Consider the following 14,069-nt stretch of genomic DNA (forward strand, 5'->3'; position numbering starts at 1 on the left):
CCCGTCTCCGCCCTTGCCTCAGCTCATTCGCTGCTGAAACCCTCATCCGCGCCTTTGTTGCCTCCAGACTCGACCATTCCAACGCACTCCTGGCTGGCCTCCCACATTCCACCCTACGTAAGCTTGAGGTCACCCAAAACTCGGCTGCCCGTGTCCTAACTCGCACCAAGTCCCGTTCACCCATCACCCCCTGTGCTCGCTGACCTACATTGGCTCCCGGTTAAACAACGCCTCGATTTCAAAATTTTCATTCTTATTTTCAAAATGCCTCCTTGGCTTCGCTCCTCCTAATCGCTGTAATCTTCTCCAGCCCCGCATCCCTCCACTGTAGCAGCAAAGTGTCGGTCGTGGCTCAGTGGTTAGCACATTTGCCTAACTGAGTCAGGAGGTTGTGGGTTCCAGTCCCACTCCAGGGACTTGAGCACATAAAGCTAGGCTGACACTCCCAGTGCAATGCTGAGGGAGCGCTGCGCTGTTGGAGGTGCTGTCTTTCAGATGAGACGTTAAACCAAGGCCCCAGGTGGACGTGAAAGATCCTACGGCACTATTTTGAAGAAGAGCAGAGGAGTTCTCCCCGGTGTCCTGGCCAATATTTATCCCTCAACCAACATAACAAAAACAGATGATCTGGTCATCATCACATTGCTGTTTGTGGGAGCTTGCTGTGTGCAAATTGGCTGCTGCATTTCCCACATTACAACAGTGACTACACTTCAAAAAGTGCTTAATTGGCTGTAATGCACTTTGGGATGTCTGGTGGTCATGAAAGGCGCTATATAAATGCAAGTCTTTATTGTCTTGGCAGTCATTTTGTTCACAACACAAGCAGTTAATCAACTAGGAACTGCTGCCTCTTGACACCCATTTCCAAGAACAACACTTGGCATTTATACAGAGCTTTTAATTTAGTAAAAAGTCCCAAGGCGCTTCACAGGAGCGTTTATCAGACAGAATTTGACACCGAGCCACCTAAGGAGGTATTAGGACAGGTTGATCAAATTGCCCACCCGCCTGGTTCCAGTTAGGCCCAACGGCCTCCTCCTTCCTGCTTCCGGGGCAGCCAAATCGTAGAATCTTACAGCGCAGAAGGAGGCCATTTAGACCATAGTGCCTGTGCCGGCCCTTTGAAAGAGCTCTCCAATTAGTCCCACTCAATTGCTCTTTCCCCGTAGCCCTGCGAACTTTTCCCCTTCGAGTATTGATCCAAATCCTGTTGGAAAGTTATTATGAATCTGCTTTCAGGCAGCGTGTTCCAGATCACAACAACTCGCTGCATAAACAAATTTCTCCTCATCGAACCTCTGGTTGTTTTGCCAATCACATTAAATCTGTGTCCTCTGGTTACCGACACTCCGGCCACTGAAAACATTTTCTTGTAGGAATTGACGAATTCCTAACTAATAACGGAGATCGACTCGAGAGCCATTAAACAGGTTTTTAATGCAGGAATCAACGAATTCCAACAACTAAGGAGCTTGACACAAGAGAGCCACGAAACAGGTCTTTACACAACGGAGGTGCCACGAGGACTGCCTGGGCAGCCCCGTGGATTGCGACGTGACGTCATCACATGATGTGACGCCATCGCGTTTTCCCGCGCTCTTAAAGGGGCCATGCCCCGTACATGCAAACTCTATATACAAAACCCAGTACAGTAATGCCTAACACAATAGTACAGGTTTAGGCTGGTGTTAGAACATCATTAAAGGGAATTATATACAATTAGCCAGAGTCATTCAGTGGTTCTGCCACATTCTGCTGATTTACTCCATCGAAACACCTTATGATGTTACTTCTTGGGAGATTCTTGACAGGAGAAGAGTGTCTCATATACAGTCTGTCTGAAGATGCTCTGGTAAATGCCCAGCTCACAGTCTGGCTGGGGTGTGGGGCTGGTGAGGAGGCCAATAGGACTGCCTGTCGCTTGGCCCAACACCCAATCGGACCCGCGACCAAGAGGAAGACCCCCATTTTGCTTCTTGACTTTAAAGGAGTCGGTGCCATATTTCTCCCCACCCCCCCCCTTAAATTTAATTAAAGGTCAAGTTATTGTTTAGACTCAGTTGAGTTGAGTGTCAGCCATGGTTCGGTGGATAGCACTCTCACCTTTAGAACCAGGAGGTCGCGAGGTTCAAGTCCCGCTCCGTGAGACTTGAGCACAAAAATATCGGCTGACCTGAGAAACTCAGGGGGAAGATGTGAGTTCAGGGTTAGGGTAGGGGGGAACCTGAGAGGAAGTTTGGCCCGGTGGGCTAGGGGAAGGATGGGTAGTGGCAGAGACAGCTGAACGGATGATCTCAATCTTAGAGACAAAGAAGTCCATGAGCTCCTCACGCTCGTTATCGGAGGTGAGGGTGGAGGAGATGGGAGAGGGGTTTAAGAAGTTTAGCAGTAGAGAATAGGAGCCGGGTTTTAACTTTGCATTCTAGAATGATTCTGGAATAGCGAGCAGTTTTGGCAGGCGAGAGCAGGGCCCCGATAGTGCTTTATGTGGTCCAGCCAGATCTGGTGGTGAATGGCTAAACCTGTTGTCTGCTATATCCGTTCGAGTCTGCGTCCCTTGGACTTAAGGGAGCGAAGATGAGAGCCGCACCAGGGGGAGAGGCCAGGGTGAGAGAGGGTAATTGTTTTAGTAAGGACTAGGGCATCAAAGATAGTGGTGAGGGTGTGGTTGAGCAGATCGGTAGCTGCAGAAATGTCGTGGTGAATGGAGGGCCAGAGGCTGGACAGTTGGGATTTCATAAGTGCAGTTGTAAGAGAGTCGGGAGAGAGTTTTTTCCAGGGGCGGACACGGAAGGAAGTAGGGTTGTGGGGTGGGGGGATGGAAGGGGGATCTGGGTGGAGAGCGATACGAGGAAGTGGTCAGATATGGCCTTATCTGCAATTGACACGATGGAAGTAGCAAGGCCATGAGAGAGGGCAAGGTCGCGGGGGTGGCCGTGAATATATATTAATGATTTAGACGAGGGAACTCGCTGTAATATCTCCAAGTTTACAGACGACACAAAGCTGGGTGGGCGTGTGTGCTGTGAGGAGGATGCCGAGAAACTCCAGGATGATTTGGACAGGTTGGGTGATTGGGCAGAAGCATGGCAGATGCAATGTAACGTGGATAAATGCGAGGTTATCCACTTTGGTGTCAAAAACAGGAAGGCAGATTATTATCTGAATGGTAATAGATTGGGAGAAGGGGTAGTGCAACGAGACTTGGGTGTCCGAAATAACAACAGAAAATGCTGGAAGGCAACATCCATGGAGAGAAATTAGAGTCAACGTTTCGGGTCAAACCCTTTATCAAGACTAAAGAAGCACAGGAAATGAAATAGATTAAGAGGCCAGGCTGGGAGAGAACAAAAGAGAAGTGAAGAGACATTAAGAGGTATTCAAAACGAGACGAGATGGTGATCGGACTAGTGGAGACAAAAGATGGCTCTAGATTAGGTGTGAAATGCGCTGGCAGAATGGGAGACAGCTGCCATGTGGGAGAGAGAAAAAAAAGGAAAGGGGGGGGAACCAAAACAAAGGTGTGGATAAAAAATATAAGTAAAAATGTAATAGGGGGCCGAGGTTATGATCTGAAATTGTTGAACTCGATATTGAGTCCGGAAGGCTGTAAAGTGCCTAATCGGAAGATGAGGTGCTGTTCCTCGAGTTTACGTTGAGCTTCCGTGGAACAATGCAAGAGGCCAAGGACGGTGAGGTCCGAGTGGGAATGGGGCGATGAATTAAAATGACAGGTGACCGGAAGCTCGGGGTCACACTTACGGACTGAACGGAGGTGTTCCGCAAAGCGGTCACCCAATCTGCGTTTGGTCTCCCCAATGTAGAGGAGACCGCATCGTGAGCAGCGAATACAGTATACTAGGTTGCAAGAAGTACAAGTAAATCGCTGTTTCACCTGGAGGGGGTGTTTGGGGCCCCGGACAGTGGGAAGGGGGGAGGTATAATGGCAGGTGTTACATCTCCTGCGTTTGCACGGGAAGGTGCCAGGCAAAGGGGAAGGGGTGCTGGGGGTGATAGAGGAGTGGACTAGGGTGTCTCGGTGGGAGTGGTCCCTATGCAATGCTGAAAGGGGAGGGGAGGGGAAGATGCGTTTGGTGGTGGGGTCACTTTGGAGGTGGCAGAAATGGCGGAGGATAATCCGTTTAATGTGGAGGCTGGTGGGGTGAAAGGTGAGGACAAGGGGAACCCTATCGTAGTTCCGGGAGGGAGGGGCAGGGGTGAGGGCAGAAGTGCGGGAGATAGAACGGACACGGTCGAGGGCCGTGTCAACCACGGTAGAGGGGAATCCTCGGTTGAGGATTTTCTGTTTGAGGTTCCAGCATTTTCTGTTGTTATTTTGGATTTCCAACATCTGCAGTATTTTGCTATCGAGACCTAGGTATCCTTGTGCACCAGTCGCTGAAGGTAAGCATGCAGGTGCAGCAGGCGGGTAAGAAGGCAAATGGTATGTTGGCCTTCGTAGCGAGAGGGTTTGAGTAGAGGAACAAGGATGTCTTGCTGCAGTTGTACAGGGCCTTGGTGAGACCGCACCTTGAGTATTCTGTGCAGTTTTGGTCGCCTTATCTGAGAAAGGATGTTCTTGCCATGGAGGGAGTTCAGCAAAGATTCACCAGGCTGATACCTGGGATGGCAGGAATGACGTATGAGGAGAGATTAGGTCGATTGGGCTTATACTCACTGGAGTTTAGAAGAATGAGAGGGGATCTCATTGAAACTTATAAAATTCTAAAAGGTCTAGACAGACTAGATGCGGGAAGGATGTTCCCGATGGTCGGGAAGTCCAGAACCAGGGATCACAGTCTAAGGATAAGGGGTAAGCCAGGACAGAGATGAGGAGGAATTTCTTCACCCAGAGAGTGGTGAACCTGTGGAATTCTCTACCACAGAAGGCCGTAGAGGCCAATTCATTAAATATATTCAAGAAGGAGTTAGATATATTTCTTAAGGCTAAAGAGATCAAGGGATATGGGGAGAAGGCAGGAACAGGGTACTGAATTTGGATGATCAGCCATGATCTCATTGAGTGGCAGAGCAGGCTCGAGGGGCCGAATGGCCTACTCCTGCTCCTATCTTCTATGTTTCTATCCTATCTCCTATCTTCTAATATGGGTTGGGGAGTTTCCATGGAGGGAGAGATTAAGGGAGGATTGGAGGCTAGTGAACTCAGAGGAGAGAGAGCATGATGAATTGAGATGAAGGTGGAAATCACCGAGGGTGAGAAGTCGTTCGGTGCAGAGGCTGAGGGAGGAGAACAGTGAAGATATCTCAGTGATAAAATTTTTATGGTACTTGGGTGGGCGGTAGAGAAGGAGAATTTTAAATGAGAGGTGAGAGGGGTGGAATAAGGTGAGATGCTCAAAGGAGGCAAAACTGCTGGAGGAATAGGGAGACAGACCAAGGTGTGATTTGGTGATGAGATCCACACCGCCACCACGGCGGTCTGAGCAGGGCAAGTGGTGGAAGGTATAGCCAGGCAGGGAGGCTTCATTTAAGGGTAAGGTGTCATCACCCCTCAAACAAGTTTCCGTCAGGGCCATGATATCGATGCAGTCATCCATGATAATAAGCTTGTTCGCAAGTGAACAGACATTCTGGAGGGAGATGCGGAGGGGGTCGGTGATGGCTGCCCCACTGCCAGCATCCACAGGGTCAGCGCTGGAGGGGATGAGTTGGACGGGGAGGAGATTGGCAAGATTTGCCCACAGTGGGCGCGCTGGGTGGGAAGGCCGGCGAGAGAGAATCAGATGGGACAGCTGGGCAGGGGAGAAGAGCAGGGGCGTTCTCCCTCCCCAGAGTCCTTGGCCGATATTTATCCCTCAACCAACATGACTAAAGGAGAATATCTGGCCAGGATCACATTGCTGTTTGTGGGATCTTGCTGTGCACAAATTGGCTGCCAGGTTTCCTGCGTTGCGCCAGTGACTACAGTGGGAGGTGAGAGAGGTGTCAGATGACGTTATCGCCGGCAGCGCAGTGCCGCAGGGCGCTAAGGTTTACCGTCGCCGCTAACCTCCCGCTGAATTTCGTGGGAGGCGTTGGCGGCACCGTGCCTGGGCGCTAGTTGCCTTGCACCCCGTTAGCGCCCTCTTAGGGTGCTAACAGGAGGCGCAAAGCAACCGAATTTCTCCCCCAAAGAGTCAGCAAAGGGATATAGATAGACTCAGTGAGTCGGCAGTAAGGTGGCAGATGGAGTATAATGTAGGGAAATGTGAGGTTATTCACTTTGGTAGAAAGAATAGAAAAACAGCATATTTTTTAAATGGTGAGAAACTTTCAAGTGTTGGTGTTCAGAGGGATTTGGGTGTCCTCATGCAAGAAACACAGCTAGCATGCAGGTACAGTAAGCAATAAGCAAGGCAAATGGCATGTTGGCCTTTATTGCTAGGTGGTTGGAGTATAAGAGTAAGGAAGTCTTGCTACAATTGTACAGGACCTTGGTGAGACCACACCTGGAGTACTGGGCACAGTTTTGTCCTATGATGAGAGATTGTGTAGAATGGGCCGATACTCTCTGGAGTTTAGAAGAATGAGAGGCGATCTCATTGAAACATACAAGATTCTGAAGGGCATTGACAGGGTAGATGCTGAGAGATGGTTTCCCCTGGCTGTAGCATCTAGAACTAGGGGGCATAGACTCAGGATAAGGGGTCGGCCATTTAAGACCGAGATGAGGAGGAATTTCTTCACTCAAAGGGTTGTGAACCTTTTGGAGTTCTCTGTCCCAGAGGGCGGTGGATGCTCGGTCGTTGAGTATATTCAAGGCTGAGATCGATAGATTTTTGGACTCTGGGGGAATCAAGGGATATGGAGATCGGGCGGGAAAGTGGAATTGAGGTCAAAGATCAGCCATGATCTTACTGAATGGCTCAAGGGGCCGTATGGCCTACTCCTGCTCTTATTTATTTTGTTCGTATGTTCTTAACCGACCAGGTCGCCCCCGACTGCAGCCCTGAGTGTCTGTTTACAGCGCCCTTTAGACCTCAAAACTTGGTAACTCTGCCACTGCGTACATGTCCCAAACTATACGAATAATGGTCAATTGTTGTTTTTCAGTTCTTCTCAGCAATAGCCCATTAAGCATCCATGGGCCTCAAGGCCGGTTACATTCCATAGTCTGAAGATGTTTCTGTTCTTGCAAAGATTCCACAGTTCAATAGTCTGTTCCCACAGGACTCTCAAGGTCTGTTTCCCTTATCTGTTGAAAGACAGCTGGTAGCCTTCACAGCTTCCAACCACAGCATCAAAAGTCTCTTGGCCTCGCGCAGCATGCTGGTATATAAAATGTGGTCAGCTTTTAAATTTGGTCACATTACAGCAGGAGTTTACAACAAATGGCTGGTTCTTACAATGATGCCCACATGCCGGGGAATGATGACAATAGGACATAGAAGCAATCCTGTCGACTTTGGTACCATATGGTAGAAGAGTGGTAACATAGAGAGTGGGTATGTGTGGTCCTTGTAGGCTAGTGTTAAGCTCGCTGTCTTTGTGCTCTGCACTCCCCAGGTTGCTTCGCGGCTTGGTGCATGCCATGCTTCATGTGCAAGACAGTGGATGAGTTCGGAGAATGCCTATGCCTCCCATTATTGGACACCTCCTGCAACGCCTGTGGCTACTTCAGTTTGGGAGCCATTCCTCCAATCTCCCTCGCAATGCGAGTTGGTGTCCGTGAGAGATACAACATTCCGGTAAGATTGGAGTGGCTTGCCTTGTGTGGGACGACGCAGGGGTATCGCTAGCGGGGGGTGGCGGGCGGGGGGGGTGGGGAGGGGGCAGGGGTCTGGGACACGGTGCTGCCACTTTTTATCCTCTCGTTGACGCAAATTTTTACAGGACAGAAGGATGCCATCCACCCCATTGCTCCTGTGCCAGCTTTCCAAAAGAACTCCCCACTCAGTTCCATTCTCCTTCTCCATTCAGCCCATTGTTCCTGTGCTAGGTCCCTGAAAGATCTCTCCACTCAGTCCCGTTCCCCTGCTCCTTCTCCAACCCCATTGAGTATTTTCTTTTTCAGTTATTTCTTCTCTTCCCTTTTGAAATGGGAGGGAAGTTCATTCTGACCCTGGACCATCGTGAGTTTCTCATTCTGTCCCTGGACCATCGTGAGATTCTCATTCTGTCCCTGGACCATCGTGACTTTCTCATTCTGACCCTGGACCATTGTGAGTTTCTCATTCTGTCACTGGACCATCGTGAGTTTCTCATACTGACCCTGGACCATTGTGAGTTTCTCATTCTGTTCCTGGACCATCGTGAGTTTCTCATTCTGACCCTGGACCATCGTGAGTTTCTCATTCTGACCCTGGACCATCGTGAGTTTCTCATTCTGTCCCTGGTCCATCGTGAGTTTCTCATTCTGTCACTGGACCATTGTGAGTTTCTCATTCTGACCCTGGACCATCGTGAGTTTCTCATTCTGTCCCTGGACCATTGTGAGTTTCTCATTCTGTCCCTGGACCACCGTGAGCTTCTCATTCTGACCCTGGACCATCGTGAGTTTCTCATTCTGACCCTGGACCATCGTGAGATTCTCATTCTGTCCCTGGACCACTGTGACTTTCTCATTCTGTCCCTGGTCCATCGTGAGTTTCTCATTCTGTCACTGGACCATTGTGAGTTTCTCATTCTGACCCTGGACCATCGTGAGTTTCTCATTCTGTCCCTGGACCATCGTGAGTTTCTGATTCTGTCCCTGGACCATTGTGAGTTTCCCATTCTGTCCCTGGACCATCATGAGTTTCTCATTCTGTCCCTGGACCATCGTGAGTTTCTCATTCTGTCCCTGGACCATCGTGACTTTCTCATTCTCTCCCTGGACCATCGTGACTTTCTCATTCTGGCCCTGGTCCATCGTGAGTTTCTGATTCTGTCCCTGGACCATCTTGACATTCTCATTCTGTCCCTGGACCATCATGAGTTTCTCATTCTGTCCCTGGACCATCGTGAGTTTCTCATTCTGTCCCTGGACCATCGTGAGTTTCTCATTCTGTCCCTGGACCATCGTGAGTTTCTCATTCTGTCCCTGGACCATCATGAGTTTCTGATTCTGTCCCTGGTCCATCGTGAGTTTCTGATTCTGTCCCTGGACCATCGTGAGTTTCTCATTCTGACCCTGGACCATGGTGAGTTTCTCATTCTGACCCTGGACCATCGTGAGTTTCTCATTCTGTCCCTGGACCATCATAAGTTTCTCATTCTGTCCCTGGGCCATCGTGAGTTTCTGATTCTGTCCCTGGACCATCGTGAGTTTCTCATTCTGTCCCTGGACCATCGTGAGTTTCTGATTCTGTCCCTGGACCATCGTGACTTTCTCATTCTGTCCCTGGACCATCGTGAGTTTCTCATTCTGTCCCTGGACCATCGTGACTTTCTCATTCTCTCCCTGGACCATCGTGACTTTCTCATTCTGGCCCTGGTCCACCGTGAGTTTCTGATTCTGTCCCTGGACCATCTTGACATTCTCATTCTGTCCCTGGACCATCATGAGTTTCTCATTCTGTCCCTGGACCATCGTGAGTTTCTCATTCTGTCCCTGGACCATCGTGAGTTTCTCATTCTCTCCCTGGACCATCGTGAGTTTCTCATTCTGTCCCTGGACCATCGTGAGTTTCTCATTCTGTCCCTGGACCATCGTGAGTTTCTCATTCTGTCCCTGGACCATCATGAGTTTCTGATTCTGTCCCTGGTCCATCGTGAGTTTCTGATTCTGTCCCTGGACCATCGTGAGTTTCTCATTCTGACCCTGGACCATGGTGAGTTTCTCATTCTGACCCTGGACCATCTTGAGTTTCTCATTCTGACCCGGGACCATCGTGACTTTCTCATTCTGTCCCTGGACCATCATGAGTTTCTCATTCTGTCCCTGGACCATCGTGAGTTTCTCATTCTGTCCCTGGACCATCGTGAGTTTCTCATTCTGTCCCTGGACCATCGTGACTTTCTCATTCTGGCCCTGGAACTCCCGTGTGGCCAGGACATCTCAAACCATGAGAATCACTACGGTGGATCCTGGCACGGACCTCCACTCCTCTGACACCTCATGGCACTGCATGGTTTTGAGCACACCCGGCTCTAGAGACCAGCATGAATAAGGACTATTGGGTTGCCGTGATGGGTCTCCCGATTACAGGAAGGATAGTAGAACCATGGAAAATTGGGACAATTGAAGATTCGGCAGAATGCAAAAAATTAATGGTTTGGAGAGGGTGAATGATCGGTTGATTGATGACCAATAAAAATTGCTTTGTGTTCATTCTTTTCCACCCAGGGCTCCATCTGTAATGACTGCTGCATCATGTACTGGTGCAACTGCTGCGGCTGGTGCCAGCTTGCTCGGGAAATGAAAAAACGCAAGAACGCTGTGACCGTCATTAATGCCACCACTTCGATTCTGCCGCACCCAACCTTCATGGCCCAGCCTGCCTATATGGCCCAGCCTGCCTATATGCCCCAGCCTGTTTACCCACCGAATCCCAACCAAACTGCACCCCCATACCAAAAATAAAACGCCACTGCGGGCAACGAAGGGGGAGGAGGTGCAACATGGAGAGATGAATAATGCTGAACAGCGAGGGGTTGCTCGCAAATGTTGATCAAGCAGAATTTTAAGTTTGCGCCTCTCAATAAAAGCTACAACTAGTGCCCCTTTCATTGGACGGTTCTGTTGTTAAGAGGGTTCTGCCTGCTATGGTTTGGGGTCTGCTGAAGACCTCTTCTTGGGTCTTGCTGTATTTAATCGCGCCTCGTAGACAGTCAATAGAGTCATGGCAACGCTGAAGGAGGCCATTCGGCCCATTGAGTCCGTGCCGGCTCTCTGTTGAGCAATCCAGTCAGCTCCCATTCCCACGCTCTGTCCCCGTAGCCCTGCAAGTTTATTTCCCTCCAATCCAATTTCCTTTTGAAAACATTGAGTGTCTCCGCTTCCACCACCCTCGTCGGCAGCGAGTTCCAGGTCCTCACCACTCGCTGCGTTAAAAAGTTCTTCCTCACATCTCCCCTGTATCTCTTGCCCAAAACCTTAAATCTGTGTCCCCTAGTCCTTGTACCATCAGCTAATGGGAACAGCCTTTCTCCGTCTACCAAACCCATCATAATCTTGTACACCTCTATCAAATCTCCCCTCAACCTCCTTTGCTCCAAGGAGAACAACCTCAGCTTCTCCAACCTCGCCTTGTAGCTAAAATCCCCCATCCCCGGAACCATTCTGGTAAATCTCCTCCTACTTTTTAACTTCCTCCCTAGCTCCTGAAAGCCTGACTGTAGGGCCTCAATAGCTGCCCTCTCTCTGCCATTGGTACGGAGGTGTGGCACAACTTCTGGCTCGCTCCCTTCCCCCCCCCCCGCAGAATATTCTGCACCCTCTCCGTGATGTTCTTTACCCTGGCACCAGGGAGGCAACACACCATGCGGGCCTCACGGCGACGGTTACAGAAACGCCTGTCTGTCCCCCCAACTATGGAATCTCCTATAACCACTGCATTCCTACGCTTTGCTGTTCCCCATGGTGCTGTCCCTCGCCCATTGGTGCCATGGTCGGGACTGCACTCCTTCAAGGTGCCGTCACTCCCAGCAATCTCCAATGCTGCGTGCCGGCTTGAGAGTGACACACACCCCGAAGAATCATAGAAACATAGAAGATAGGAGCAGGAGTAGGCCACTCGGCCCCTCGAGCCCGCTCCGCCATTCAACGAGATCATGGCTGATCATCCAAACCCTAGCACCCGGTCCCTACACCGACAGCCATCCCACCCAAGCCCTATCCCCGTAACCCTGTAACCCCATGTATTTAATCCCCCCTAACACTAAGGGTCAATTTTTATCATGGCCAATCAACCTAACCCGCACATTTTTGGACTGTGGGAGGAAACCGGAGCACCCGGAGAAAACCCACGGAAACACGGGGAGAATGTGCAAACTCCACACAGACAGTCACCCGAGGCCGGATTTGAACCCGGGTCCCTGGCGCTGTGAGGCAACAGTGCTAACCACTATGCCACAATCGTGCACTTCCTGCCTTTTCCTACTCTTCCGGATGGCCACCCATTTACGAGCCTGAACTCTGCTCTGCCTGTAGGGCGGCCAGCTCCTGGAACGTACGCGCCGGGAATCCCTGATGCTCCGCAGTGACTCCAGCTGCCCCTCAAGCTCGGACACCCTGAGCTCCAGCTCAAGAAGCTGGAAACGCTTCCTGCACACGTGGCCCCCGCAAGACACATGAAATGTCCTGAAGTTCCCACATGGCACAGGAATTGCAAGCAACAAGTATCAGCTGCCCATTCTTGATCTACAAAATGTCTATTCCCTCTTTCAAAAGCTAATTAGCATCTGGTTTAAACAATTCATTTTAATTAATGCCTCTAGACCTCAGCTCTCAGGTATCGCTGTCTCACGCTCCCACTCTCAGACTCCTCCTTGTTTTTGAAAGTAACAGAAGAGCACCACTTTCCTCAATGCATCGAATTCCATCACTCACCAAATTCCGAGTTTAGTGCTCTGTAGAAGCAGTACTCCGTCGAACTGGACTCCGTGCTACTTACTCCTGTGACCGGTCAGAGGCTCTTGCTTCTATCGCACTAAACTTGTCTCTAGTCTTGAGTGGGGTCTCTCAGTCCCTCTCTCTCAGGGAGATATCTGTACACTGACTGGGGTCTCTCAGTCCCTCTCTCCCAGGGAGATATCTGTACACTGACTGGGGTCTCTCAGTCCCTCTCTCTCAGGGAGATATCTGTACACTGACTGGGGTCTCTCAGTCCCTCTCTCTCAGGGAGATATCTGTACACTGACTGGGGTCTCTCAGTCCCTCTCTCCCAGGGAGATATCTGTACACTGACTGGGGTCTCTCAGTCCCTCTCTCTCAGGGAGATATCTGTACACTGACTGGGGTCTCTCAGTCCCTCTCTCTCAGGGAGATATCTGTACACTGACTGGGGTCTCTCAGTCCCTCTCTCTCAGGGAGATATCTGTACACTGACTGGGGTCTCTCAGTCCCTCTCTCTCAGGGAGATATCTGTACACTGACTGGTGTCTCTCCGTCCCTCTCTCTCAGGGAGATATCTGTACACTGACTGGAGTCTCTCAGTCCCCTCTCTCTCAGGGAGATATCTGTACACTGACTGGGGTCTCTCAGTCTCTCTCTCTCTCAGGGAGATATCTGTACACTGACTGGAGTCTCTCAGTCCCCTCTCCATCAGGGAGATACCTGTACACTGACTGGTGTCTCTCCGTCCCTCTCTCTCAGGGAGATATCGTACACTGACTGGTGTCTCTCAGACCCTCTCCCTCAGGGAGATATCTGTACACTGACTGGTGTAAGAAATAGCTGTCTTTTAACAAACATAACAAGACATTCCTCAGTAAGATGAGAGCAATGCCTTGTCAGCCATGCAGGAAGGGGTGGTGAGGGATGCCCTCCCACTTCACAATTGGATTATAGATGCTGAACAAATTATTGACACCAGGTGATCACCAGCCCATCGAAATACAGTATAAAATAAGAGACCGAGGAAGAAATAGTCAGACAGCGATGGGCGAAGGCTTCCTCGAGGTGGGAATCAATGCTGGCTGACGGCCGAACTCCTCCAACAGCTCGAGGGAGGAATTAACAGAAGTGACTGCTGCTACTGGCTGCAGAGATCCACTGAGCCGAGACCTCCACGCTGTCTCATCGGGCATCTAACCATCCGTCCGATCGTGGCATTCCGCCATTGGGGCCGTAGATCGCTCTCTGCTGTCACGGGTTGTATGTCTAATATATTTATCTTAATCACATGTAATATCTGATTATGCTATAAAATGTTGCTCTTTAATAAAAAGCCTTACAAAATCCTAAAGCCCTTTGGGTAATCTGTGTGTGACCGGTGATCCAAATCTTACACTGCGGTCTCTCAGTCCCCTCTCAGGGAGATATCTGTGCACTGACTGGGGCCTCTCAATCCCTCTCTCTCAGGGAGATATCTGTACACTGACTGGGGTCTCTCTGTCCCTCTCTCTCGGGGAGATATCTGTACACTGACTGGTGTCCCTCAGTCCCTCTCTCTCAGGGAGATATCTGTACATTGACTGGTGTC

General features: G+C 50.2%; 1 protein-coding gene across 1 annotated transcript in view; it reads left to right on the plus strand.

Moving 5' to 3' along the window:
* The window catches only part of LOC147090660 (cornifelin homolog), a 50,772-nt gene extending 36,940 nt beyond the window's left edge, over positions 1 to 13,832 (plus strand). The window contains exons 3-4 of the mRNA XM_085977434.1: positions 7,510 to 7,691; positions 10,271 to 13,832. Of these exons, the coding sequence (XP_085833560.1) occupies positions 7,510 to 7,691; positions 10,271 to 10,507 (419 nt within the window). The 3' untranslated portion in view covers positions 10,508 to 13,832. The remainder of the gene's footprint in view (positions 1 to 7,509; positions 7,692 to 10,270) is intronic.
* The last annotated feature ends 237 nt before the right edge of the window (positions 13,833 to 14,069 follow it).

This window comes from Somniosus microcephalus, unplaced genomic scaffold, assembly GCF_052327205.1.
Source record: "Somniosus microcephalus isolate GS21.2 unplaced genomic scaffold, FLI_Smic_1.0 unresolved_chr4, whole genome shotgun sequence".
In the NCBI taxonomy this organism is placed as follows: Eukaryota; Metazoa; Chordata; class Chondrichthyes; order Squaliformes; family Somniosidae; genus Somniosus; species Somniosus microcephalus.